Source organism: Tyto alba, unplaced genomic scaffold (assembly GCF_018691265.1).
Source record: "Tyto alba isolate M040663 unplaced genomic scaffold, T.alba_DEE_v4.0 Super-Scaffold_8, whole genome shotgun sequence".
Lineage (NCBI taxonomy): Eukaryota > Metazoa > Chordata > Aves > Strigiformes > Tytonidae > Tyto > Tyto alba.
Window position 1 is genome coordinate 13,178,601 of NW_024881329.1, and position 26,175 is coordinate 13,204,775.

At 41.2% G+C, this 26,175-nt stretch overlaps 1 protein-coding gene across 4 annotated transcripts in view; it reads left to right on the top strand.

Annotated features, from left to right (window-relative positions):
• The first annotated feature begins 4,195 nt into the window (after positions 1-4,195).
• Positions 4,196-26,175, top strand: part of MPPED2 (metallophosphoesterase domain containing 2) — a 112,229-nt gene continuing 90,249 nt past the window's right edge. The window contains exons 1-3 of one of the 4 annotated variants that reach the window (XM_033007015.2): positions 4,196-4,244; positions 7,036-7,161; positions 13,874-14,117. In XM_033007015.2, coding sequence (XP_032862906.1) covers positions 13,990-14,117 — 128 coding nt within the window. In that variant the 5' untranslated portion in view covers positions 4,196-4,244; positions 7,036-7,161; positions 13,874-13,989. Of the gene's footprint in view, positions 4,245-7,035; positions 7,162-8,307; positions 8,850-9,987; positions 10,038-13,873; positions 14,118-26,175 lie in introns of those variants that run through there. The other 3 variants (XM_042785648.1, XM_042785649.1, XM_042785650.1) reach the window with 3 other exon arrangements.

Genomic DNA, 26,175 nt, shown 5'->3' on the forward strand with positions numbered 1-26,175 from the left:
TGACTGTGACAATGAGGGTGCTACAAGCAGAAGCTGTGACTCTGCATCTCTCAGCTACTTTCAAAGGCTATGCTGTGCACAAACCTGAATGCACAGCAGGAATCCATGGAAGCAGAAAGGTACCCTAACTGGAATTTATAAATTGATTTTCCTTTAGAAAGCATTTTCTACAACGAGATCACTGTTTTGAATTTTCAGTAATGACCAATATTCTATCTTTTGTGATGTCAGTAGGACTGAGGGGGAGGAAGGACACTGATAGAAGGCTCCTCAAGTGCATAGTTTGGGTTAACATTAGCTGACAGAGAAAAATATTTTTTAACACATAGGTTTTGAGATCACCTCATGTGAAAAGATGATATCAGACCCCATGGAAATCATGCCTAGATTGGTTTATAAACTGGAATGTATTATCAGAAAATCCTCTCAAGATTCCACTTACCCTTTTTCTACTAAGCCTCCTATCTATATATTCCCTAATACAAAGAAGTCTTCTAGATATTTGTTAGCACAACTTTCTAATTAGGCTTATTGATAATTAATCTGGATAAATCCATGTGCAGAAACTTCTCATTATCATTCTTTTCAAGGATGATATAGAGCATTCAAGAGATGTTTGTTTATAGATATTTTCCATTTTGTGGTTTCTGCTATGTGTATGCCATGGCGAGATTGTGGGTACAGTTTAGTTAAATTTCCAAATCAGACTACGCTTTAGATATATTAGTGCTTGGTATCCACTGATTGATCTTGATGATTGCCTTTTATACACGAAAATGTTGATATGACTATAATAAATGTCCTGACATAAATAGTTTAATTTACAGTAGCACACTTTCTAGGACATTTTGTTTTGTTGTTTGTTTTGGTTTTTTTTTTTTTGTTACTTTCCAGTTCTTGTTCAGCTCTACAAGCACACTGCAGAGTGGCAGGAGGAATAGCTTGCACTCCATCCTTTGCATTCCCTTTGCATTAGGTGTAACACTGGCATGAAAATTGAAGCCCCTGCTCCAATTTTTCCAGCTGTCTCTGTGTCCCTGTGATCTTTTTGTAGAAATTTTCTGGCAAGTCCTTGAATATGCAAGCTTATATCCCTTTCTTGAGCATACATACACATGTTGCTATCTCGAAATATGGGTACAACTCAAAAGAATTATTAATGCTTTTTTCAGTAATTTGAGTGTGTTTACTGATGTAGTCAAACCCTCAAAATATACAATATCTTCTTCTATTGTCCTCTTGCTCTCAGATTTCTATGTAAATTTGTTTTGTTTTCATTCAAAATGTATGAATAAAGCAATATCAGGATCTTTTCACTGCCATCTTCAGGTCTTATTTATAGGGTACTTTTACAGCTTCAGGAATTGTTAACTTTTAGGCAATAAATGTCATCTTACTTCTGAGGTTACATTTGTTTTATTTTCCTTAGAAATATTATTGCTTTAAAGCTGTAATATGTTTTCTATTTTGGTCTTTTTCTACTGCCCCGAGGGGCTTGAGCTATAACTAGGATTTGCATTGGCCACGGTGCTGTTCTTATTCTGCACATGGTTATGGGTAGACAGGCCAAACATGGTATTCTATTGGAAGATATTGTGCCAAGATTTGGGCTTGAACACTTTGGAGGAGACATGATGTCACTGTCTCCGTAAAGTGAATTTGGACAGGAATGTTGTATTGTATTTTGAGCATGTGTTTCAAAAATAACAATTAAAATAATATCTTGTATGTTGCCTTAATTTTTGTGTTTGCTCTATGGTTTTGCAGTCATCGCCCTGCATTTCTTGTGTCCTAGTGGCATTTCTGTTTCATTATTTTTCAAGCAGTTTGAAGACACTGACTTAGCAGTTTCTCACAGTTAACTGCTTCAGTTTTCATCAAATTATACTTCTAGTTGTACTAGACACTTTCATCATCAATTTCCATATGCCTCAAAGACATGCAGGGACCAGTTTGCCAACACTAAACTCAAATGCTAGACAGTAACAGGAATATAGGATTTTTTTTTTTCCTAGGGTGTCTGAGACGAAGAGTGTAGATTCCCTCAATTTTTAGCAAGTGCTTTTCGGCCTGTATGCATTAAAAATCTAGACAGTAACTGCTATGGAATTTTGATTTCAAAACATCAAATCAAGGGATAAAAATTAGCATTAACCAGAGATTATACACAAAGACCTTATCCATTTCTTTCCAGAAGCCTATATTACATTAGAGAGCACTGCATGCAAATTCAAGCTTTGTCCTTTCACCACAGAACAGGAAGATTCATGAGCATCCTGAACTGTATTTTCTGTACAACAGAGTTTGATAATGATGATAGTTAACACAGAATAAAGATTCTGGCTTCAGGCTCTAAGTGCACATGTACCTTCAGATCAGCAGTGTTACTGGGGACATTCAAAGTGACAAGACTCCTGAGAATGACGGTGAACGTCTTTTCCTTCCTTTAGGGATTCTTGGTTTTAACTTCATGCTCATATTGGAAAGATCTCCATGTTAAAACACCTGACCCCTTTAAAGGCTTTCCATTACATTCACCCTACATTTCCCTACAGTTTTCTATAAAGGGACCACACTCCCGACTCAGAGGTAATTTGAAGTCCATATACTGGAACTAGATGTAGATGTGCTGGAGACCACAGATGTGCTGGTTCATAATGTCTGTCAAAAGCGTAAAGTTAATTATGCAAGGCATGAAGTGAAGCTCTATTTGTTTAGATGTAAAGAGTAACTGTTGACAGCAGTCATCATCAACAAATGAATTTGCCATTAAATCTGTAGTCTTCAAAAAAAAAATCTTCAAGATAGCGTAGGAGTAATATTCTCTCTTCTGCACCATGTGAGTTGCTTTACTTGCACTGTGAGCTAAGATCTATTTCAGTTTTGTAATTTGCTTTCCATGTGGAATTTTGACTGATGTTGAGAATTTAATACATAACTTTCAATGCAGTGGGGACCTTCTCTCAGGAATAGAGAGAAGAATTTTTCTCTGTCTGCAGGAATTTCAGTTTGTGGAGTCTGCCCTTTTCAGAATGCACTTAATTTGATATGAATCCACTTCACTGAATCTTCTCTCTAAAGTCAGAAGGACATGGGTAGGGGGAGAGTGTAGACAGGAAGCTGCCTGATATCACTGTGACTTCTCAAAACTCATGGGGAGACAGTTAGTCTTACATCCAGGACAGAAATGTAGTGTGGGCAGGGTCTGCCACAGGATGAGATAATCTATGTGATGAAGAGGGAAGGGAGTTGTTAAGTTATAGGTCAGTGAGAAGAGAGGTTTATAATAGTCTTTACTGTAGTACTAAATGCCTGTTTCCTGACGGACCTTCAAGTTTTGGAATTATTTGGTACAATGATCTCTGAGTGCCTGAACTGCAGCTGAATTAAACTGAAGGTTTTCTCACGCTTTGACTCAATGCACTGTAGACTACCTAGGTGATAAAATGATCACTTGAGGAAAAAGGCATCCACCTTCTCCTAAGCAGGTAAATTGATATGCAATAAATAGGATGTTTGAAGACCTCACATTACTCCCACAGTTGTGTATTCCCTGCCACAGCTCATTAACCAGAAGGTGACCACCAAAAACCTTTCCTTGTGGTGTGCCCTGAGCCTTCAGTATCTCGGAGTTCCTGCAGTAATGTCTTTGCAATAACTGCTGTGCATCAAACAATATTTGCATCTTTATGTACATACAAACCTGAAGTCACTACCTGCTCTATTATGAAGGAATAAATCACCCATACATCCTTCTCAATCTTAAAAAAAGAATGTTTGGTGGAATGTACAAAACCAAAAAAAATATTAATAGGAATGGTTTCTTCTCTAGGTGTCTTGTCTAGCAGTTACACTGGGAATTTTTAGAAGAGCAAATGATTCAACTGCAGCGTGTTTGCATCGTTTTTTATTTCTACAGAAGGCAAGTAGTAAAGTTCCAATCAAATATTTAATTTAATTTAATGGGGCCAAGGAAGCAGACAATCATTATCCTGTGACAATGTTCTGATCCATCGAATATAAAAAGAATGCCCAAAGGACAACTAGTGATATTTCCTTCAGCAGTCTTACCTGATGCCCTATCAACATTATAATGATGTGCTCCTCTCTGCAGGTTCTGACTAAAGGCTCAAGTTTCACTTCCTTTTGAGAATTGTCCTTTTTTTCTCCAAAAGCTGGTGCGCTTCTATGGAGAGGCCATGGATTCTTCCTGAAGATGTAGTATTTGCTGGAGCGTTGAACAGGTTAGTGTATCGGTCCATGTTTGTAAGAGAAGAATCCAGATAAAAATTCACAGTGGTAGAGATTACAAAAATTAGAAGCCAGGAGGCTTTTTTTTTTTTTTTTTAATTCCATTTTTAGGATTTAATTAGCTGCTAGTTCCAGTCTGTAATTTTCTTAAGGGAAAGAAGCTCTAAGAGCTAAAAAAAGAGTTTGTATCTTCAAAACTGGAATCCTGTTTTTCAGTTTGTTTGTGTGTTTGTTCCTTATATCTAATACTATGTTTTTCTGTTGTCTTCATGTTGTTTGCCAGCATGCAGACCAAATGCTCTGTGACTTACAGGCTACAAATGGAAGAGAGCAATGGAGAATTTTTAATCCATCCAACTATATTCGCAAATTTGGAATGTAGTGTCTGTTCAGTGGGGCATGAAGTCTAAACTCATGCAGTTCTCTCCTGTTGTATTCTTTTCCAGTTACTGAAGAATTTATACTTTAATGAGGGGAACAAGCCTGTAAAGATACAATTTTTGGCAGAATTGCAGTGATCTATATTGAAATATGGCAAATACAGTGACTTTCAGTGCAGACTGCTACCAGTGGCTGTCCACTGGATCAAACTCTACTTTCTTAAAATGTTAACAATCCAAATATGCATTGTCCAGTACTGTACCATCATGCCCCAGTCTCTGCAGGCTGAAATAGTATTCTGCCTGCAATATAGACAAGTACTCTTGATGCTCTGGTCTTAAAATGGCTAAAAATACAAAAAATACATGTATTGAAACAAACAAACAAAACCCCTCTGATACTAAAGAACTATGAACTAAAAGACAGTGTGAAACACTGGCCTAATTTTTTCTGAAATTGTAGCATACCTGGTGCCAGTCGTGGTCCTGCGCTGCAGACTGTGGCATTCTGAATTAAACCAGCATAAACATTTCAGAGACTGTGCTGTGGACTAGACTGGGGAATTGATCTGCCTTAAAACCTTTTTTGCCTTTTTTGGAAGGAGGCTTTTTTAAAAACCGAATTTGTTCTTCTTGTATGGTTTTTATCCCTGAAGTATGGGAGCAGAAGTAAGCGGCAGAGGAGTGGGGCAGTTATAGAAACACCCTTGAAGTAGCATTGTTGATCATTTTATACAGTGAGACATGGCCTTGTAATCAGGTTTTCCCTCCCTTGGTCAGACAATGGAATATTCTCAAGCTTACTCTGAGAGTACTCTCAACAAGCAACATACAGCAAACTGTGGAGCACATTAATGCACTCATAACATAGCACATCCTGACCAGGTAGGATCTGTAGCAGGACAGGACTGTAACCACAGACCAGTGTCATGACATACAGTTTGAAAGGTTTTTAGTTTGGGTTTTTTTTTTTTTTTTTTTTAAATTCCTTTCTGTGTAAAAGAGCCATCAGAAAATCTTACTGTTTAAGGAATGAGTTCTCAGAGATAGACTTTAAACTATACTTTCTTGTATTGCTTCACAGATACTTAGGGAAGATTTTTCCCAAAGAGCACATGCAGATGCATGTCCATGGTTCACTCTGGAATACCCTATGTGTGTCTCAAAAGGTGTTAGCTCTGTCTTGTGCTTGGCAGAAACTGGAGACAGTGGTACCTATGAAGTATATTAGAGATGACATAACAGATTTTGAAGAATCTGTATGCTTTCCATGATACTGTAGTGTTTTATATTTTTTAACATGCTTCTGCTGCATCTGTACATTTGATGATACTCACTGTGGATTTGTAAAAGTGAAAAAATAATATCCAGTACAAACTCTGAACATGACTAAGTTTTCATGTGTAACATACACTTTTAACATTACAAATATTAAAGTAAACAAAAGCCACTTGTTCACTGTTTTGAATTTTGCCCAACTAGAAAAATCAGTCCTGTGACACAATAAACAGCTTGTTTACTTTTTAAGTTTTCAGATTTATTTCTGAGATTCTCTTGTCAAGTGTGTATTAATACACGTTCCAGCCAAAATGAAGATGTTTTCTTTTTCTATACTTAGACTTGCATTTTCATGCTGCTCTTGTGAATTAGAAAAGAAGGGCAACAAAATGCAACTGTTTTCCTCAGAAAACCCTTTAATCAATTTAAGAAAAGTTTTTTTTCCCGTCTGTTAGCAACTCCAGGGCCAGCACATTTCTAAAGTGGGTACATCTTTGGAAAGTATACTGTTCTTGAGGAAACAGAAACCAAATAATTTGTAAAAAGGAAGAATTTCATTATGTGCTGGTGACAGAAAATGTTTCAGAGTTTGTCAAGTTAAAACCAGTGTTCCCAATGACTGTATTACAGCTTGGTGTGGTTGATGAACATTTCATATTGTGAAAAAGACATGACCTTAGAATTAGGTCCCACACTGGATTCATATGAGCAAAACCCAAGTGCCACTAACTTTCAGGCCACATACCTTGCTCTGTGTAAGGACTGGTGAATTCAGTAGATGTTTATTTCAATACTAGACCACTGAGGCACTGGGGTAATGTCTGGGTTGTCTCTCACCATACAAGGTATCAGAGAGAAGGTCTCTGAGCTTCCTAACTTCCAGTCCAGTTATCTTACCCAGGCTCATGCCCTGTTTCTCCCTCAGTGCTAGAAGCTCATTTTTGTAGTGCTGGGGGCTCTAGACGTGTAAGGACACAAATACAGAGAACGCACAAATGCAGAGGAGGGATGCAGCAGGTTCAGGACCAAACCCGCTCCTCCTCACCTAACCCTCCTTCTCCCAGGTTTTTATATTTGAGCAGGCAGTGGTACCAATGAAGCTATCCTGTTCTCTTTGTGTCCTCAGTTGCTCATCTCCTCCCTGCCTTGTTCCAGTAGAAGCATTTGTGCAGTTATGGAGTGGATTGGATGAGACTGACCCACACCAAACCAGCCTGCCTTTTCCCTGGCACTAACTGGATCTGTTTCCCAGGTGAGGTTCCCTGTTCTCACACAAGAGCTAGTGCAGGGGCAGAAGTGGGGTAAGTGGGCTGAATGCTGGATTGCTGATTTTACAGCTGTGTCAGAATAAGGCAGCTAAAAATAATTGTGAAACTACAGCCTCAGACTCTATTCCAGTCAAAGATTCCCTGGTAATGTTGCTTTGATTTGGTGAGGACGCCTCATCTGAGGGCCATTTTGTCTGAAACAGGAATTTTCTTTTGGTATTCACAGTGCTTACTTCTATTAAAAGGCAAAATGACAATAGTAAAAAAAAAAAAAATCAGACTGAAAGGTCTAACATGAAATTTGGAAAAGACGTACGCCATTTTTTGGCAAAAAAACCCATATAGTCTTTTTTTGGGTTGTTTTTTTTCTTAATTTGCCATGGTTTTAAACAGGACAATCCATCCTAGTGGATTTCTGTCTGGCAATACTGGGGACCCTTCTCATTGTTTTCAACAACAAAGAAAAACCTGCCTAGTTGCCATGCATATCTGAAGGTTGGCCAGAGTCGAAATTATGTATTTAAAATATGTAAGACAGTATCTACTCTTAGAAGAGGCCTGTTAGGAGCTTTTATTTTCTGTCGGCTCGATTATTTGGCTTAATTATTTGGAATTTCTTCCTTTTTTTCTTCTATTTCTTCCCATTGTAAGTGTATGACTGTGCAAGTCCCCCCTTCCGTTTGCAGTCTTGAAAGTAAAAGACAAACACCTATAATCTTATACTTTGCTACTGTTGTGGCTGTTGACACAATTGCTGTGGATTTCGGAAAGAAAAAAAAAAAAAAAAAACAAAAAAACAAAAAAAAGACAACAGCAAGCTCTCTGATTCTAACTCTCCATAGAAAAGCCCAATTACCCTAAGATAACGTTCAGCCTCAAATGCTAACCCTACAGTAGTGTTTCTTTATGTCTGGTTTGGTTTCTGAGGTTAGCTTATCTACAGCAGGAGCAGAGCACTGCATTAATACCTAATGATGAAAGGTGCGGAAGATGTGAAAACCTGTTTCGAGGATTTTTTTTTTTTAAATTGTTGTTGTTGTTATTATTTTATTATTTTTTCAGGCGGAGGAAGAGCCGAGCAGCGGTGCGCGGTGCCGGGCCGGCTGTGTGTGTACGGGGTGCGAGCCGGGCGCTGCCCCGCGGCGGCGGGGGGGGGGGGGGGGGGGGCCGGGCGGGCTCCCGGCCGGGGCCCCCCGCTCCCCCGGGGCTGGGGCAGCCCGCACCCCCGCCCTGACCCCGGCTGGGCGGCAGAGCCGCTGCTCCGGCTCGGCGGGGGAAGGCTGTGCCGCACTTGGGAAATGCAGCAGCGATTCCTCCCTCCCTCCCTGCCCGGGGGGGGTGAAGTGCGAGGCAGCGGGAGGAGCTGTGCGTGGTGTGTGTGTGTGTGCGTGTGCGAGCAGCGCTCCGTGGCCGCCGTGTTTCCTGGTGCCTGCTCCCTGACCCCAGTGGCAGTCCCGCTCACTGCACCGCGCCCGCCCCCGCCGCCGCCCCGGACCCGAACGCAGCCCCGGAGCCGCAGCCGGCCCCAGGCCGCCGCCGCCGGGCACCGCCGCGGGGTCGGGCGCAGGCTCTGCCCCGGCCGCGCCCCCGCAGCCCCATGGAGCGGCCGCGCTGAAGGCATCCCCGACCCGCCTGCAGCGGCAACCGGCGGAGGGAAGGTGAGCGGCCCCAGGTCGGTATCTGCGTGCCGGGGCGGGGGGGGGGGGCAGCGGCGCACAAAGCGGCGGGTTAGAGGTGCCGTGTCATGGGCGAGAGCGGGGGGGGGCGGGCAGGAGCGGCGGCGGCGCCGGGGCCAGCCTTCTGCAAACAATAATAAGGATAAAACTGGCCGCCTGCTCTCTCCTGCCTTCCCCGGCGTGACCGCCCCGAGCCCGCTGGGTCGGGTCGGGTCGGGTCGGGGCGGCGGCGGCTCTTCCCCGGCAGCCGAGGCGGCTTTTTTCGGCGGCGCTGAGCGAGCCCGCCCTGCCCTCCTCCCCCCAGGCCGTGCCCCCGCTGCCCTCCGCCGCCGCCCGGCTCCCTGGCCGAGGCGGGGGTGGGAGGTGGGGGGCGGGGGTTGCAGCGGTGGAAGCGGCCCGGGGGCGGGAGGCGGTGTGGGGGCTCCTGGCTCGGGGTCGGGGAGGGGGGAGCCGCGGCGGGGCCGGGAGGGTAGGCCGGGGAGCATTGTGCTGGCTGGGGCCAGAGGGCGGGCGGCAGCGCCGAGCAGCCGGCGGGGGACGGGGATGGGGCTCCCGGTGCGGAGAGACCCGCGGGGTGTGTGGGGGGGTGTTTGTGCGTGGAGGGGGGGACACGCACACGCACGCCGCAAAAGTACGGAGGGTAACGCGGGTTGCTTTGCCGTTTCCCGGCGGAGTTTCCCCTCTCCCTTTCGCCGGCGGGAGAAGCCGCTTTGAAACCCTGATCCCGGAGGCCTCACGCACTTGGAAACCTTCCGGGGGTGGGGGCGAGGTGCGGGGGACGGCGCGGTTGGCACTGTCGGAATAAAAAGACGCGGGCATCGCTCGCCCGCGGCTCGCTGTGGAGTTTATTGCATCCTCCCCCGAGCATCCTTCACCCCCCCCACCCCCCAATAAATAAATAAAAAAAAAATTTGGTTCTGTGGCAGTTGGGGGTGGAGGGGTGTGATGTGAACTTTGTGCGCTATAGCACAAAAATTGCCGAAATGCCCCCTCGGTGGCGAGGGGGGGCCGGGCCGGGCAGGGGGCGCGGGGCGGGGGCTGCGGCACACGCCGGGACGGGGCCGCGCCGGAGCCATTGGCCACCCAGAGCCATCAATCAGCGGGGGGGCGAGCCCGGCGCCCCGCGGGGCCGCGGCCGGGGCGGCCCGGGAGCCGGCGGAGGCGGAGGGCGGCCAGGAGCCCAGGTACCGGGGTTCGGCCGAGGGAGGGGGAGTCGGGGTGTCCCGTCCCCCCCCCCTCCCCGGGTGCCTCGGACTCGGGGGGGAGGCTGGAGCCCGGAGTTGCCCGCGAACTGCAGCGCAGCGGCGCTCGGGGCAGTTGTGAAATAACCCCCCGGGGTGCGGGGTGAGATGGCGGGGGGGGGGCGGCGGCAGGTGCCCGCGCTCCAGGGGGTGCCGGGTTGTGGAGTGTTGCCGTGCCAGGGTCGGGATGGTGGATGGATCAACAGAAGGTGTTGACACGCGATTAACCCTTTCCGCCTCCTGCCTCTCAAAATTTTCTTTTACAACCCGAGACCAGCCAGCAGGCAAATTTTTGAAATTCAGATGAGAAAGGCGTAAATATTTTATTTCGGGGAAATGCGTTTTTCGCGTGCCAGTATGTGCATGCACATACGTAGAGCTCGTGTGTTGTGGCTTTCCGTGAAATGTAACGTTATATTTTAAAATGACTTATCTGTGAATATTTTGTGATAGTTTTTTGACACGGCAGTTGCATACTGATTTAAAATCAAGCTGCGCGTAAGTTTGTGTCAGCCCTTTTATGAAAAAGTGCCGGTTTATACCTATGAAGAAGAGCAGATCTATACAATAGCACATCTCCTGTCTCACTGTCGGTACAAATCTACGCTGGGGAAGGTTTGTTGCTCCCAGCGTAACAGCTATATCTGGGGGAACGCAACACGCTTAAAAAAAAAAAAAATCTTTAGGTTTTTAATATAGTCATTCTTACTTAAAACTAGCACATAAGGTTTGGAAGATACTGCACGTTGTTTTACTCGACAGATGTGAAAAATAATGCAACTTTTATTCTTTTGTGCTTATCTCCTCTGTGTAATCTTGAAAGTGATTGCAGTTGGAGAAAAAAGAACGGTAGTGATTCAAAGTAGCCTTTTTATTTTTTTTTTTTTTATCTTGGGCCTAAAGTAAATTTGTTTTTAAAGTTTTGAAGCATTCAGCTCCTTCTTGATATTTTCTTCAGAGAAGTTCACAGTAAAGAAGGTAATAATTAGATACTTCTGGTAGGTGAGCTGCGGTACTCTATGGAACACTAAATGGAAATTAGAGAATTGACACAGAAGTGAGCTTCAAATTTTACTTTTTTTTTTCCAGTCTGGTATTTGTTGTTGAATTTCATTTTAAAAGGATGCTTTGTTCGGCTTTGTCTTAATTTAAGTATAGAGATTTATTCTTAAGATTAAAGATGGGAACAAGGGGAAGCAATTGCAGCTTATATACTTATAATCTTACTGAAAATCAACTTTAAAGTATTTAATACAGCTATTCAAGTGTCCGCTTATCATTTGTTTTATGCTAGTTAGTTGTAATTTCTTTCTGTAACATGGATTGTTATAAACCTTGTAAAAAATGCTTATTATCTTTATGTATAATTCACTCTCATGAACAAATTGGATTTTTTTTTCCATGAGTGAACTATAATATGAAATTTAATCTTCTGACCTTTCTTATGCTAGATTACTGAAAATAGTGTGATTTAGTTTTTCTGAAAGCCCAAGCATATTTTTGTTGTTGGTTTAACATGTGGTTTTACATTGTAGCTTTTAATTGCGAAAAAGTAACATTAGACATGTAATTTTCACACTATTTAATTTATGCAGACGTTAAAGTTCTTGCTGTGTAAAAGAAAAACTTAGGGTTTTTTCCCCGGGAGCTTTGATGGCTAGCATTCTTGTTAATGACAGTCATTTCTCTAACAGGAAGATGTTTTCATTTGTATTTACTTTTCAGTGCAGGGCAATTATGTTGCTGTGTGTTGCACGCTCGTTGTAGTTTCTGTCTCAAAAGAATTACACTACTTGGAACAGGACTGCAATTTGAAGCAGGTGTTGTGTTTTACTGTTATGCAAAATAACACTAAAATATAATTGTAAGGGAAATTAAGGAAACAGCTGCAAACTTTGTATGGTAACCACTACATTATGATTCGTGAGCAGTTGTTGCACACATCTTGCATCACATCTAACACTGCAAAGATTTGGTTTAGTAAAGCTCACCTTGCTGATTTTTACTCCTGAAGCTATTGTGCTTATTCTTACAAGAGGAGGTTAGTGCAAAGACCAGACCATAACCTTAGTTATGGAGATATACTGTCTCACTAGTAACTCCATTTTTAAATAGGAACTTTATGGTTTAGGTTTTTTTTTTTATTTTTTGTTTGTTTGCTTGGATTTTTTTTTGTGTTTGTTTGGTTTTGGTTTAGTTTGTTGTTTTTGGTTTTTTTTTTTTTTTTTTCCCTCTTCAATATGTCCTGGGTTTGAGTGAGTGGAAGATGAAGAATAGATTCCAATTACTGGAATGAAGGTTGCAGAATGTCTTAACCCAACTAACATATGGAAGCCTACATAGGCCTGAGGTTGTAAAATAGTAAAATAAATGGCCTATAGCAGGCCATCTGCCATTTGCAGGGCGTTTTTATCGTGCTTCATGCCAAACTGGAAATTAGTCTTTGTATTAAAAATATATTTTGAATACAAATCAAAGATTCCAAATGTTTAACGTTACACATGGCAAACATATTTCTGTCTGGGAGCTAAGAGAAGTCCAGGAGTATCACACCAGAAAAATGCTGCTTAGTTTGATACCCAGGGCTTAAGTCCTTCTCTTCTCTTTGCTATCTCTTTGTCTTCCCAGTAAGCACTGGTTTACTTTTGTAAATTGCACACCGGATACCACAAATCCACTACTGGGTGTAACAACTAAAGGGGGGGGGGGGTGGCGGGATGCAAACTGTCTTGATTTCATGTAAGTCCTTGCAGCTAGGGTAGCGTGCCCCAGCTGAGCATCTGCCTCATAAACACGGCTTTTAAGGAGTTGCTCGACTTGAAAGTATTCTTCCAACATCAGCTGATCAGTTTTCACAAAGTCGCTCTGAAAGGAAGGTAGTTGAGGTATCCTCAGTTTATCGATTGAAGAAACTGAAGCTCATATTCTGTGCAGAGACCTCAACAAGAGACCAGGTTTGGGAAGTTTCTGGCTATTGGGCTTAGGCTCATAGTACAGAATGCTTCCAGTATTAATGCAAAATGTGTTTCAGAGCACTTCGAAGTGAAAGATAGGGATGCACAGAGAGGGAAGAGCAGATTTCTTTCATCTTATGCAGAAATATTTATGCATAAAATAGCACTTAAATCTGTCAGATAAATCGTTACTGTCTGGTGATGCATTCAAACCAGTTTCATTGCTAGTGCAGTATAACATGGATATTTTGTTAAGGTTGTCTAGATACGGTCCTTTCTCTGGACAGATAAATACTTTCATTCAAAGGTATTTGGTTGTACCTTTCACTATGCAACTGTGAAATTTTCTGCTTTGCATCAGCTTCTCATGAGTCTTTCAGGTGTAACTTATTTTGTAAAGCTAAAATAGGACCTTGAAAACAAGTATGCATACTTGTGGAAAGTGATTTGTCCTTCAGGAAACTGCGTCCACTTGTTAATTTTCATGACTACAATTAACCCGAGATGTTATTTAAAATAAAGAGTAGTAAATGCGAAGTATTTAGCTGGAGCTTTCAACACAGTTTTTTTTTTACTCTTTTTCCTGAAGATAAAGCCTTACTTTAAGCATTCATCCTTTGGATGTATTTAATGATGATAGAGTTAAATGATGAGGCAATTAAAAAAATGTGAGTAGTAATGCTTAGAGAGTTGGGTGATGGGTACATCAAAAGGATAGAAAAATATCTTTGAATGGAAATCAGGAGAGGATCGAGTAATATGTCTGCAAATATTTACATCCCCTTTGAGTTCACAGCAGTGTGTACTGTCTTTCTCTCCTGGCAGAGTTCTGCGGAGTTGATGAGGAGCTGCTGGGAGTCGGGAGCCGCCTGAAACACCATGTCCTACCCTGCTCCTGGCCTTGGGAAGTTGTGAGCTGCTCATGTCCATAAGGAGGAAGGATGGCTCATGGAATTCCTTCACAAGGCAAAGTTACCATAACAGTGGATGAATACAGCTCCAACCCAACGCAGGCGTTTACACACTACAACATCAACCAGAGCAGGTTCCAGCCTCCGCATGTGCATATGTGAGTATCCCTGCCCTTGCCTTCGTGTGTGCCTGCCTGTGCGTTGGAATCGAGAACTGCTGCTGAAGGAGTGGGCTGAAAACTGGAAGAATTGGTTCGTCACATTAGCTAATAGGCGAAATGATTATCAAATTTCTTACACTGCTCCATCATCTCCTGGGGACAACTCTTGCTGCCCGGGGCACAGTGCCACCGGCTTCCCCACAGGGCACCTTCTCTGAAACTTGTCACTTTACTGATCTCACTTTAACTCGCCTGAGGGACCCATTGCTTTAAAATTTAAGCTCCCTTCCCCCAGCCCTTACACTCATCTGCGAAATAGGCCTAATTGGGACTAATTGTCCTCCCTGATCAGTGAATCCTTTGTCCTCCCCGTTGCGAGTGGAACGTGTGCCGCATGCTGCATTCCACTCGCAACCCGCAGCACAAAGGAGGCCAGGAGTTCCTCCCAAGAAATACAAATACCGCGTTAAAACAAGGTCCCTGGCCTGAACTTAAACCAACAAAAGCATGGGAAGCGGGAGCTGGAAGCTTCTTACCTCACCTTGTTATTCCTGCATATTGTCTGGATCGCAGGATCATTCTGCTGCCCAGTGCTTAGGCACAATGGTTTGTATTAAGAGCTAAGTACCAGTTTTAACTCTGAATTTCCTTCCCATTGTTTAGTTAGGTTTGATCTTTATCAGTTATTTCTGTGAAGGTTCTTTTTATTTTAACATTAATAGCCTGAAAAGCATGTGAAACTAAAACAAAGAGGACATCTCTTGACCTCCTGCATGCCATTGTTAGTCAGGATTTTGAACGATGTCACACTATTGAATTTGGTAAGGATTTTGCATAATAAGGGGGAGAAAAGTTGTATGGTACTTCATTGCATTTTTGTTATGTAGAAGGCTTCCGGAAGAGTCACAGTGTAGGAGTTCAGCACCTTCTAATAGGATTTCTTGTTGTTAAGATCTTTCTAAAGGCAGGTTTAGGAAGGATGCTGAAGACTGTCTGTTGTGTGCGTGACTTTTCAAGGTGGAAAAAGTTTTCGTTGATTACATTTGATTTATTACTGCAACGATGATGTGACTCTTCTTTTAGAAATATTTCCATTTCTTGATTCACTTTTCAGACCTTTTGTCAGCAGATTTCTGGTTTGCCCTCCAGACTGCGCTTCTGACTGACATTAAGTACAAATTCTGTGTAGAGAATGAATTCAGAACAAACAAAAGAAATGTAGAAAGCAGTTTTAAAGAGCCCCTTCTTATTGTCATTGATGTCAGTGGGAGCTGATTTTAGGGCCACACTTAGTGTGGTGTTCAACATTGTGAATATTGCTTATGCTTTGTTTCAGAAACTCACAAACTTCAATAATTTGTGCGTCTCTTAAATGATACTGACTTGACATATGTCTTAAAATATGTTTTACTTGTTTGAAGAAATCTTTTAATTGAAATAAATACTGAAACTATACAGTATAGTGATAGTGTTTTAAAGGATTTTTAACTCAAATACTGCAGCTTTCTTAAAATAAGTAATTTGGTTTCAAGGAAGGGTGTGGCATACCAAAAGGGAGATCAAAATTTAGAAAAAGTGGAAGGGGATTAGCCTCAGATTTAGAATGGAAGCAAAAAACCCAAAGTTTTGGTGCAGGAGGTGAGGTTTTAAAAAGCCTGTTGAGGAAAAAAAATGACAGGATCCTGCCAGGTGTGTGGAGTTGTGGGTAGAGGAAAGCAAGGAAGTGAAGATATGACTATGACTGGGTTTATGTGATGGTAAGAACAGAGTTATTTCTGGGGAGGAGAGACTAGATTGTGTGGTAGCTTCAGAAGGGGTCCTTATTTGTCTTCCCAGTGCTTTCCGATGGGAACGTTGTGCATATTTCTGAAAGAGGATGTCATCAAGAGAGAAATGTGAACAGAAAACTGGTAAAAGCAGTATTAACAAAGAAACCATGATCTTTTTGCCGTGTTGTTTCTTTGCTAGTGCCACATTGCTGCAGCTGCCAGGGCTTTGATTTGGTTTTACAGTCTGCTTTTCTGTTTTGCTATCTTAATGTAATGCATATGGAGTTTTTTGTTGTGTTGTTTTTTTTTTTTTTTTCCTGAGTGAGTTTGAGGAGGTTTTGTTATTTTCTAGTGAAAAATTTATGTAAAAAATCATGGGATGACGAGAAATGAGTAAAGAACATGGGAACTGAGCATTACAACATGCACGTGAATAGCAGGGCAATATATTGTTACAGGGCCCTGCTGCATACCATAAATTGGTAACTGGGAACAGCTTAAGGACAATATTCTTTCCTAAAGAAAATAATTTTTTAAAAAGTAATTTCTTCATGGTTATGCACCTTCATGTGCAAAGGTGAGAACTGGATTCTTGGCGTATACTGGGCCATTTTTGGTTCTAGTATCTTTTGGGCCCAACTCTCACCTCAGACAGAGTAAATGGAGAGTCTGTGGAATATTGCCAGGGGAAACCTGGTGGTTAAGGCACTACTGGCATTACGCTGCCTGTTCCGTGGGATGTGGGTCCTGTGCCTTTTCTCATTTTGTGCCTTTCACATGACAGTGTCGTGTAGCTTGGTCAGCAGGGATACAGTTCTCTTTTATCATCTTTATATGTATTTTTATACCAGCACTTCTTAGAGAACGTGTTTAAGTGTACTATCAGGTAAATAACGGTTTATTAAAGCTCCCTTTGCTTGGGCTGGCTGTGACAGCAATTTTTTCAGTTACTTAATCTCTGGTACAGAATAACTTCTGAATCAGTTTGTCCAGTGTTTGTGTTTTATTTCTCTATTAATTAATGTTTGAACAGGTGTTCTAAAGATTTTTACTGTATGATTATTTTGGATAAAGGGATATCATGTTAAATATTTTGTCATCCTGAAGCAGTGCTCCCACCCACAGGTTTCACTTATTTTCTGAAGATGTTATGAAATGTTTGTATTTGAATGCTTTGTACAAGCATGTTTACTTTCAGTTAGTTTTAATTAACTGCATCACCTTAGTTCCTTGCTTTAAAGGGCAGCTGCAGAATAATAACACTTATGATGTGCCTGCCTTTGCTTCTTGATGATTATTACTCTTCTGAAAGTCTTCGTACTTCCCTATTTTTTGTCAGGAATTGTCACTTCAAAGAGGCAAATGCTTCTTGCTCTTTTGGTGTAGTGCTGCCAAGTATTATAAGTTGGGGTTTTTTTTGTTGTTGTTGTTTATTTGCTTGTTTTTTAAAAATAAAAGCTTGTAAGCCTGTTTAGAGCCTTGAGATGTTCTGTGTGAGTCAGTGGTGCCAGCAGTAGCAGGGAGCAGCAGTGGGCTGCAGGCTGGGGACAGGCTGGCAGCCCAGGGCAGGTGTGCTTTAAGCTGCAGAAGGCTTCATCCTGTGAAGCTGCACCCTCAAAGTAGAGAGGATAGAGAAAATTTCTACTGTTGTAAGCAAAAAGTAAAAATGACTAAACTTAGAAGATAATAAAATTCATCAGGTATATTCATCATTTGCTTAGGTTGTTCTCTTCTTTTTGTAAGACCTTTTTTTTTTTTTTTTTCTCTTTTAACTGCAGCTCTACAGCAGCCACCACAGTGGGTCTTTAAACCATTTTAATTTAACAGGAATTACTAAGGCTCAGTTTTGTGGAACTTTCTCATCTCACTATTTTTTTCCTCAGTTCAATGGAAAGGAGCTGAAAAGAAAATGGGACAAATCAAAATGAAAATTATTTACTTAGGTTTTAAACAGAGGGAAAAATCTTCTGTTTGGTTACAACACACCCTTTGCTTTGACGGGGAAAGAAAGAGGGAGGGTGAGATAAACTGTCGTGGAAAACGACTATTTTGACAGACCCAGAGCAAAAGTCTTCTAAATGAGTTTATGTATACCTGGAGATACATTGAACAATCTGTAACTATATAATTTTACTGCTTTTTCTGTACTAGAGTAATTCCCCATGTGAATATTCTTGTTTTAAAACAAAGAGTATAAATAGCATTTTATATTAGTAGAACTAGGTATGTATAGTTGAATACAGTACTTGAATGTATGACTGTGTGTGTGTGTGTATATAATAATAATAATAGTAATATAAAAATATAGCTATATAATCATAGAAGGAAAAATTTTCAACTCTGATGAAGCCCTGAATTGTTAAAACCCAGAGATCTTATTGGACTACTAACCTTGAGAAATAGGATCTTGCTTTTTTTTTTTTTTTTTTTCTTGGGGAAATCATCCTGCATTTAATGGGTTTTATAAACTCCCACTGAGATTAGTGGGAAATCATGCATTTGATTTGTAATATTCTTAACTTTTGTTTCATATAAAGTGTGTGATATTTAGGGGGAGGAGGAAAGCATTGGCATTAGTAGAATATGGACTCATTTGACATTTACAGAATAGTGGAATTTGTATGTGTAAAAATATTGGTCGAGACAATACAGAGATTCAATCTTAAGCTAGTTAGCTATACCTAGTGTGACTGGGCAGGCTATTTCATTTGATACTGATGTGATGGAGGATCATAGTTTTGGTGGAAACTGTTGGTCTGTCCATTAATAGCACTTTTTACAAAAGCATACATAGCTCCTGACCACCTAAGTTCCTTTTCACTACTTACTTTTCTAAATAAATTGAAAAAACCAGTACTCTCTGAAACAATCAAGTTACATTTAAGCTCTAATCGTGAAAACATGAGTACATTGAATCAGTGTAGTTAAAACTCGAGCCTTACTATTGGCCACCGGGATTTTTACTGGGGTCATGGCTCACAACCAGTCAGCTTACCTTTGTGCAGTTTTAGTCTCCATTCCCTCGCTGGTCCCTCAGTGCTGTGGGTGGCTACTGAAACGCAGCAGTTTACAACATGGTGTGTTAAGTAAAACAAACTTGTTTTTCTTAAGCCAACAGCAGCAGCCCTTCAGCAGCTGCCCGGAGCAGCTGAGCTCTCCCTGCAGTGGCATGGGGATTCCAGCAGAAAGGCGGCGGGAGACAGCTGTAGGTGAGGATCCTTACAGCTGTCCCAAAATAAATAGTCCCCACTCAAGAAGAGAGCCATTAACTGTTTGTGTTTTCTGATTCTCTTGCCACAGAACAATGGAAGCTGAGTTGCAATGATGCTAATTTTAGTAGCCATTAAGTAAACTCCTTCACTGGAGCGTGTGCATGTCTGTATGTCTGTGTGAGTTAAGATCTCTACTGATCTTGATGATTTTAAATTAGAGTTACTCACTTTGCAAAAATCCAAGCATATCATAAATTCTAAACTTAAATTTAACATTTAAAATGAGAATAAAAACTTTTAAATGTGTGGTTACACTTACATTTGAAGCCTTTCGAGATGCCAGAGTGGAGCATGTTGAAAGTGAAGTCTTCATACAGTGGTGATACAAGGCTCAGGGACTGCAGTTTTGTAGTTGAAACAAATTAAGCGCCTTGTGTTTATGCAGTGTAGTCATAGTATGCTAAACCCTCTTGAAAAATTGATTACGTTTCTGACCTCTCTTTTAGTCATTGTGAAAGGAGTAATACCAACCTACCTTTAAAAAAATGTTCTGACATCACTGGAAGGTTGATGCTGTAAAAGTGCCAATATTATTATAACTGTAGGACAGGTTTAAAATAATTTTTTGTCACCATCGTGCTATTAGTTACTATATTTCCATGTTGCTCTATCCTAAGATGGAAGCCAGGTCTGGCTTAAATTGGTGATAAAAACCTTTACCTCTAGTGGTAGTGGGAACAGGCTGCCAGGGCAGCCTCCGTACCTATCAAAATCCATCAGTCAGTCCCTCAGTATGAGGTATCGGCCTTCTGCACTTACCATGGGTTGTCTGAGTGTAAAAGCGGTATCTGTAGGTTACTTACTGGGCTGGAAGGGGGGAAATTCTTGATACGCAGACTTCAGCACTGAACCTGCTGCTCCCTGGCTGCTCGTTCCTGCCCTTGTGCCCCATGCTTTGCCACCTCCCCAGGAGGGTCAGCAGAGCCTTTTATGAGGCTGCTGTATAGATCATACTGCTGAAATAGTCTAGGTTAAAGACATCCATTCAGTGGTTTGTTTTGTTTCTTTTTCCAGTGAGCTACTTAGGGTTATCTCTCAGCATAGCCTCACCAGTCGTGGGTTACAGGGGTGGCCAGCACCAGTGGGAGGGCAGCGAGCTTACTGATTAGCTAACAGGCAAGGGTAGGAGGTGGGCATTTCTTCACCTCCCTTCTTCATTGACAGAATCGTGATGTTAAAACAGCACCTTGTAGAGTCAGTCTGGTCCCTGTGGTAAACCCTAAGAGGGAGAAAGAAGGAAAAATGTTTGTTTTCTATGTACATGTATGTTAATGTTCTTTTATGCTGTATTAATCCGTAAAGAAGCCTTCAGGTAACCAGTACTTTAATTGTAAGGCCCATTTCCGTAACTGAGCACTATAAATTGAAATTTTCATTACACAGTCTGGTTCTACCTTATAGTATTACCTACGTAGTTCGTTTAGTGTTCAGTCATACTGAGTAACAGCTGATTTACAGATTCATGTCTGTGTACAATATACAGTGTGTTCTTGCCTTACGGGAGGTGTGTGGTGGGATCCAACCAGGAATGCTTTCTGCAGCATTGGTCCCTGCCACAGTACCTTGCGCTGGTAGGACGCTGCTCACCAAGGGAGTTCTTTGCTGTGAAGTAGCCAGGCAAAAAAGGTGGATATCCAGGACAATCATGATGTTGTACTGTCACTGGAAGCTTCTAATTTATTTTTTTTTTAAATATCAGGGTGGTAGGGATATTGTTGTGGAAGCAGCAAATTCTTACTTTTGTGTAATGCTTGAAGGGTGAGAGTGCAGTCTATCCTGTGAAACAGTATCTAGGGCTTAGATTTCCAAACAGGCAGTTAATTTACAAAATTTGCAGGCCCCACACTGGGAATCTCATCATCGAGTTTTTGGCTCATTGTTTTCTCCTAGTGGCAGGATGAAGCTGGTCCTCCCTGCCAGCAGTGATGGGAGCGCTTCGGATGTGCATCTCAGTGCGATGTATGGCCGTTCCAAGCCCAGGGAAAGTGCTGCACCTGCCTAGCACACATCTTATTTTGTTTTTCAAATCCTTGTTCGAATATTTTGTTGAACAAATAAGCCAAAGGAAAACCCTATAAACAATGTGGATTGGTTTGCATTAAATTACTATATGCAGCTTGCTTACGTTTGATACAGGACTATTTGAGAAGTGCTGAAGTGTTGATGATGAATGTTGATTTTGTACTGAATGTTGCATGGTAACTTTCTGAGTTTACATTTCCAATCTTGAGCTATCAGAGGTAGCTTAATTTTTGAGTGAGTTGCCTAGCCATGCATATCCATGGAAAAATTTTGAAATGGAGGGCCAGCACATCTTCCCAGAAGAGCACCTGTCAAGTTTTGTTTTGAATTCTGTAAAATGTTATAGCATAATTTGAGAAAATAAACTTGCTTACGCATAGTAGAAATACAGCGAGGCAGGGAGATTTCTTTACATGTGTCTCTTAGATCAAGCTATAAAGTTACTCCTCTGAAGATACAGTAAAGTTTGGCATGGGGGTTGGTTACTTGCATTGCCCCAAGTGATGGATGAGTGCTGGCCAGTGGTGCAGTGCCAGTGGTGGTCAGGAACTGCCCTCAGTCTTACAGGGTAAAATCATTCACCTCTTAATTCATGCCGTGTTTTCCAAGTCCCTTGAAAGGATTCCAGCGAGTTGTGAGTTTTGGTCCTTGGAGCAATGGCTTCTTGTTTCCAGTGGTTTGAATCATACTTGGCATATGCAGTTGTAGTTTCGTGGACTTCATCGTGATTGTTTCTGCCTGCAGAAGGCCTGACACTGGCTTTCTTGTCTTTTCTGTAATGTGTACATGCGAAGTGCAAAATAGAGGAAAGTGGTCAGTGTGTTTCCATAATATACCTGCACATATTTCATAGAAGGTATAAAGAGCTGCTTGTTTGATGGGATTTGGAAATTCAAGTCTTGCCAGTTTACTCTCAGTTTTGATGTGGGCCATTAAGATTACAATTTTTAGGTCTTCTATTGTGGGCCATTAAGATTACAATTTTTAGGTCTTCTATTGCAGAGGGCAAGTTTTGTGATACTCTGTGTGGTTGTTTTTATTATGAGGAAGCTTTGGCCAAAATGTCTGTGTTTAAAACACTGAAGTCAAAACAACTCTGTTCTGTAGTAAATGTGACTGGACTTCATTTACGATTTTTATTTTGTTGCCTTTTTTAAACAAAAAGACCGTATTGTAATCTTGTACCTAGTAACATGAACAGTATCTGGTAATGTGCCCAGAGCAGTACCAAGTGGTTAGAGCAGAAAACTGCAAGTCTGGATTCCAAACAATAAATTTGAGGTACCTGGAGTTGCAGTCATTTTATTTATCTCCTGAAGAGCTGACCATAAAGCTTGGTCTTAACCTCCATAAACCTGATGATTTCTCCCGACACTCCAGCTGTATGTATCCTGCAGGATCTGCTGCATGAAGGTTGGCTGAAACAAAATGCCAGTGGATGACCATTGGTGTTGTATGCTGCTGCTGAAGCCTTCAGGGTGGGGGCAGAGAGGGTGGCTAGAGAGCAAGTCAGCCCGTAATCCCCAAATTCAGTTGTCTTCATAACCTATGGATCAAGCCCATGTTACTTCTTTCTCTTGTCTTGTAGAATTCTTGTTGAATGCTGTCAACAGATTTCATCCGTGTACTCTCCACTGACAGGGAAATGCTTGCCCTCAAGTTTATGTGCCCTATTTTGTAATGGGCATTTTTCTGAATTTAAATCATTATGTTGAGGGGAGAAGCAAATAAGAAAATCCCAACTCTCTCCTGTTTTTACCAAAAGATCATTTAAATGAATGTGCTGTTTGTTTTTGTCACAGGTTGTGGAGTTCATATTCCCAGCCCCTCTCTTCCTTGGATGATGCTTGACATTAGGGCTCCAGAGATTCCACTGGATGTTGACAAGGAAAAAACAGTATTGGAGGCTTCCTCGCAGCAGAGTCCCCACTTACTGTACTGGACATTAACTTATATCCAGCACATTAGACTTAAAAGCACATAGCCATTAAGTGTAGCACTCCCTTCCCAGGAGGGCAGCAGATGGAGAGAGAATGGGGGAGGGAAGGAGAAAGGAGTGTGATAGAGGGACTTTATCTGATGTATTTGTAAGCCAGGAAACTTGCTATTTACCACGTTTACAATTTCTCTGGTATAAGGAATTGAGTGTAGTGACTGGGAGCATCAGGGTCAGCACATTACTCCTAAACGTTTAGCTATTGTATCAGTTTATAGGAAGGAAAAGGTGCTAGTCCAGTATATCTTCCCTCATGCTCCTTTTATATAGGGAGCACAAAGAAAAAAGTCATTACTTTTTAATTACTCTAGGCTCCTTTGTTTCTTAAAGCACATTCACTTTTGGCCAGCAGTGAGAATTACCAAAGGGTTGTTTTCTTTCCTGTGAATGGTGAAATAGTAGTTTTGAGGAAAATAATTGTTCAGGATTAAAATTTTATGTGGTCCAACATATTTAATAAATAGAAGCCTTATCCTATACTTGTTAAATGCAGTGATTAGTGACACTTTCATTGCTTCCAGTGGGAGAGGACCAGTCACTTAGAGATGCCAGATTAATTGGCTCCCTCAAGTTTAAGCTATGAGTTTTGCAGGAACTTCTTTTCTCTGGTTGTTAGCAATGTACATATAAGATTATGGTAATTGACAGATATTAAAGAAGAGGGAAATTTCATCCTTATGGTTTGTTTATTTGGTAAATTTCAAGTCAGCCAGGCATTCACTTTTCCTCCTGGTAGAAAGGAGTGAATGAATGAAAATTAAACAAATACATAATTATTCATAGAAAAATTATATAGAACTCAGATGTAATCTTTGAAATGACTTGGAAGTTTTTTAAATAAATTGTTTTCGCTTTGATTATATCTCTCTTGACATTAGTTTGATTTTCCATCGTCTTTTGTTTGTTAAACAGTGATGTTTGCAGCTTTGAAAGGAAGGCATGTTTACAAGAAGAACAAATTTTGTTCTGCTGTCATTCTATACCTTGAAAGTTTCCACTTAGGGCACCCTCTTTGGGTTACTGAGGGAGAGTTATGACTCATATTGTGACTTCTCAGATCTTTTGGAGAGTGTTTTGTTTGTACAAAGTTCTTAAGACAGTTTTTCTGCTAGAAATGTTGTCAGTATAATGAGGCTGCACATATCAGAAATTATATTACAAGTTTCAGACACCCTCTCAGAATTAAAATGATGATGATAATCTTAGGGGTGGTATATGATTTTTATTTTGTGGGGGGGTGGGGGGGCGGGGCACCAGGGGGGCACTGTGACCTTTGGTGTTCTGCTTGGCTACATTGCCTTGCTGCTTTGTGAGAGTGCTGCTGTTCCTCTCAGAACCTGATACATCATCTTGGCAACAAAATGAGGACTGTTAACTCTTGGAGTTTTCATCATTTGTTGTTAGTTGTCTATTACCATAAATTCTATGCCTTCAAGAAAACAATTTTTTTTTAAAATATATTTAAGTAAAGGCTTCATTTTCTCTTGAGCCAAAGGAAAAAGGAAATCCCTGCTGTTGGTTTCAAGGAATTTAATTGGTCTGTGCTTAGGGGGATTTTGTTTTGTTTTCAGGCTCATTCAATTTTGATATCATTAATGCAGGGCAGATTTTCCTGAAAAGAATCCTTGCATTCAGTCTAGATTGTCAAGAGGAATATTAATTTAAGGTGAAACTTAACTTTGGATCACCTGGCTTCCTTGATAGTCTGTTCATAACATTGTTTAATACTGTGATATGCAAGAGTCACTATTTTCAGTCAGTATTTCTCTTAGAAGGTTTTTAAGACATCATTCTACAGAATGAGAATGATTTATGATTTTATGAATAATTCTATTCAATGCAGAGTTAAAAGCTGAAAACTGAAACACATAGAGTCAGGAAGTTGGTAGAGGTTTGTTTAGGTTTGGTTTTTTTTTTTTTAATTAATTAGTTCACATTAAATGGGGTTCTGGAGGAGATTTGGTACAAGAAGTGGCAATTTTCTGGATATCTATTTATAAAAAGGCAAGGCAATTTCTTTAGGGTTCAGACCCATGTCCAATAAAATGCAAGAGGAATGTACTGGAGGTGACTAATATAGAATAAATGGAAGATGAGAAACGATAAGTGATCTCAAATACCCAGAAATAACCAGAGATAAGATACTGGCCTAAAGTATAGTTCTTAACACACCTTGCACCTTCAGCTGTATTTCATTTGTTGCAATTTTACTGTCTGCATATGTTTTAAAGGCAATCTTGCCTTAGCATGAAGCATAGCAGTAATATGTGGCACATTATTGCTGCAGCAGTAGTATTGGAGTCTGTCTTTCAGGTTTGTATGTGTTTTAATATTTTCCTAATAAAAGCTTTTTTAGATTTTGAGCTTCTAGACTTAAGCCTTGTAGTTGCTCACAAGGGAACCTGGCAATGCTGACCAAGAGGCTGCACGTTAACATACTGAGGAAAGGTCATTTGAACCTCTCAGTGCTGTGCCCAGAACCTAGCAGCTTTAAAGGCATACTTTTTTTTTTTTTTTTAATTCTTTACAATTTTTCTTTTTTTTGGGGCTTAGTATGCTTGTGAGCAGTGTCAGACAGTACACTGGGAACAAATTCTCTTTCTCCACGTGCGCACACAGAGCTATTGTAGTTACTCTTAGAGCTTCCCTCATAAGTTCCCCACAAACGACTGTTACCTCTTACCTGCAGGGACTTCATGTGGAACTGGGAGGGTAGATTAGTCTCTGCCTCCATTCAAACTAGAGTTTCTTCAGAGAACACCAGTTGCTGTGCTGGTCTTTGTTACATGAACATCTTTATAGGAACAAAAGCAGAGTCCTTTGTGGTTTTTTTAAGGGACTAAACAGCTGTCGGGGTAGAATTTCTGTTTGTTTAGAGTCAGATTAGACAATGAGCTCTAAATGAAAAATCGGGTATCCTGCTACCTATCCACTGAATCATCTAATCTTAAACAATATACTGTGCATTTGTAGGGCATGAACAGTGCTGACAAGTA